The sequence below is a fragment of the Cupressus sempervirens genome, chromosome 10 (assembly GCF_028749045.1).
Source record: "Cupressus sempervirens isolate cs-2001-9-10 chromosome 10, ASM2874904v1, whole genome shotgun sequence".
In the NCBI taxonomy this organism is placed as follows: domain Eukaryota; kingdom Viridiplantae; phylum Streptophyta; class Pinopsida; order Cupressales; family Cupressaceae; genus Cupressus; species Cupressus sempervirens.
This window is the reverse complement of record NC_143127.1, coordinates 858,798,124-858,800,513: the sequence shown is the minus strand read 5'-3', so window position 1 is coordinate 858,800,513 and position 2,390 is coordinate 858,798,124. Positions and strand designations below refer to the sequence as shown.

The 2,390-nt window shown below is 38.4% G+C and overlaps 1 protein-coding gene across 1 annotated transcript; it reads left to right on the top strand.

Annotated features, from left to right (window-relative positions):
- The first annotated feature begins 932 nt into the window (after window positions 1-932).
- Window positions 933-2,035, top strand: LOC149536720 (uncharacterized). Its single transcript, XM_089804715.1, has 2 exons — window positions 933-1,068; window positions 1,297-2,035. The coding sequence occupies exon 2, from the start codon at window positions 1,309-1,311 to the stop codon at window positions 1,630-1,632; it is 324 nt and encodes a 107-aa protein (XP_089660841.1). The 5' UTR covers window positions 933-1,068; window positions 1,297-1,308; the 3' UTR covers window positions 1,633-2,035.
- Window positions 2,036-2,390: the final 355 nt, after the last annotated feature.

Sequence of the window (2,390 nt, the reverse complement as noted above, 5' to 3'; positions counted from 1 at the left end):
AAGCGGAGGCATTTATGGATCTCTATAAAAGCTATGGTGTGGAGTGGTCCAAAAAAGTACCATTAAAAATATTCCTCCATACTGTTATGTTAACCCCCTAATAGTCACTCAATAAAGAAAATACTGTAAAATAACAATACTTTGTTTAAATATCCTAATAGTCTATTATGAATTATTGGAGTAGTAGTGCACAAATTAATCAATCATCAACCTTTTTTCTATTTTTTGGTATTGCATAGTTTTACGAGCTTCCCCCTTATCTTCTTATAATTCTTGAGAAAGGTCCAGTCTGCATATCTTACTACCCTGCACTTTCTTATCCTGATGATGGATCATGTAGTGTGATCCGAAACATTGATGAAATAAACAAACACAATCAAATCCAGAAAACTTAGTATTTTACAAATGGATTGTGGAAATCTGTTACTGTTAACTATTATGAATTATTGGAGTAGTAGTGCACAAATTAATCAATCATCAACCTTAAAAAATTGATATTAATACATGTATAATAGACTACTCCCAATAAATCTATGACAAAACTCTAATATTACCCTAATTCACATACAAACATATACCGCAAAAAAAAAATCAAAATCCGACCGATGACTTAATATTTGTAGGTGCACAAGTCCCCTAATCATTTACCGTCAGCATTGCCGTCGCCATCGTCATCGTATTCCTTTTTCCGGCTGTCACATTCAACCATTTTCTCGATAAAACAAACAAAATTACCCAGCTCCCATTCCCTCCCAAAACGCCATTAAAGTTTTCACCTACTTTGACTCGATTGATTCAAGGAAAGCAAAAGACGGCAGCCGAAGTTTCCCGCGAAGTTCCCGCCGGGACCTCAAGGGTGCCGTGAAAGTTATGCCGGCAGGGTCCGAACCCCGCCCCTGGCCTATATATTGGAAGAGGTTCTCTTGTAATGCAGTTTGCCGCTTTGGTGGTTGAATAGCAGTAAGAAGGGTTTCATTTCTCCTTCTTTGTTGCTTATTTTGGCCTTTTGGTTCGTTTGCCTTCTGAGCGTTAGTTGACCGTTGGGCTAAGCGCTTTTTTATTTGCACGGTTTGTTCTTCTTCTCCTTTTAATAGGCTCTTTAGGCTCTTAATCTGCTTTTTTTTGCCACAAATTATAGGGATTTTTTAATGTTCTGATCTGCTGTTTATTTACAAATAATGGAGTTTTTTATGTTCTGATCTGATGCCGTGAGTCTTGTTTCCTTTTGTTTATCGGTTCTTTGACGTGTTTTCAGGGGTTTTATGTGTTCTTTGGCTTGTATTTGCGTTATTGCAGGTTGCTGAGAGAATGAGCGCTTCAGATCTAATGGTTGAGGAGCTGAAGCATCATAATGGCTGTCGCCATGAGCATGGCGGCTCGCCGCCGGCTGAGGGCTGTCAGCAGAAGGATTTTGCAGCGGCGATGAGGCGCTCGACGTCCGTGGATTCGCTGACAAATATTTCCGGCGTTAAGACGTGTGTTTGCGCTCCGACTACTCACGCTGGCTCGTTTCGCTGCAGGCTTCATCGGAATCTGTCGAGCGTTTCTCACGCAGCGGCAGTGCCGCTCCCTCCCTCGGTGACCGCCGCGCCGAGATCCTCCGCTCCGAGCACGAGCATCGAAGCGCGATAATATTTTTTAAAAAAATGGTTACACGAAGTTATAGAGATTTTAACAGCCTGATATTTCCTAGTTGTATGTCTGGTCTTTCTTCCCTGTAAGCGTACAGGGTTAATTTTATTTTTTTTGTATTTAGGGTTTGTGTATTAGGCTTACGGCTTAGTAATGTCTTTTCAATACCCTGGCGGCCTGTAGATATTCCTAATATTCACATTTTATTATATTTCCTTAGGATGAGTCTATATCCATGTCTGACTTTGTTTTCTAGAATTGAGATTAGCTCTGTCGATCTAGATTCACACTGTCATTATTAAAGAGCGTTTCAAGAAAAAAAAATGTAATAGAAATTAATGAATGTTTCGATCATAATTGCAAAGACAAGTAGTTAATGTTGAAATTCCATTTTCACTCCAAATCCTCCTGTTTCGATTAAGAGAAATTAAACATTGCAAAACAAAAATAACACCTAAGAAATTTAATATTGTTGGTTAATATTGCGACTCCTCAAAATCTGACTTGGTAATCTTATCGAAAGTCTTTTGTAATCCCAAACCCGCCCTATATTTCAATAGACAGCGGGGCAAATTTCCATTGATAATTTCATTGTAAATTAAAAAATTAATCGCAATATAACCCTTTCGAAATCTGTTGTTCAGAAATGTTGTAGCTGCATATTTTAAACATTAAATTGAAAGGTTCAGAGGAAAGTTTATTATAGATATAATAGTCGCTGAATGGTAAAGTTGTCAGTCTTCCAGTTTTGGCTTTGG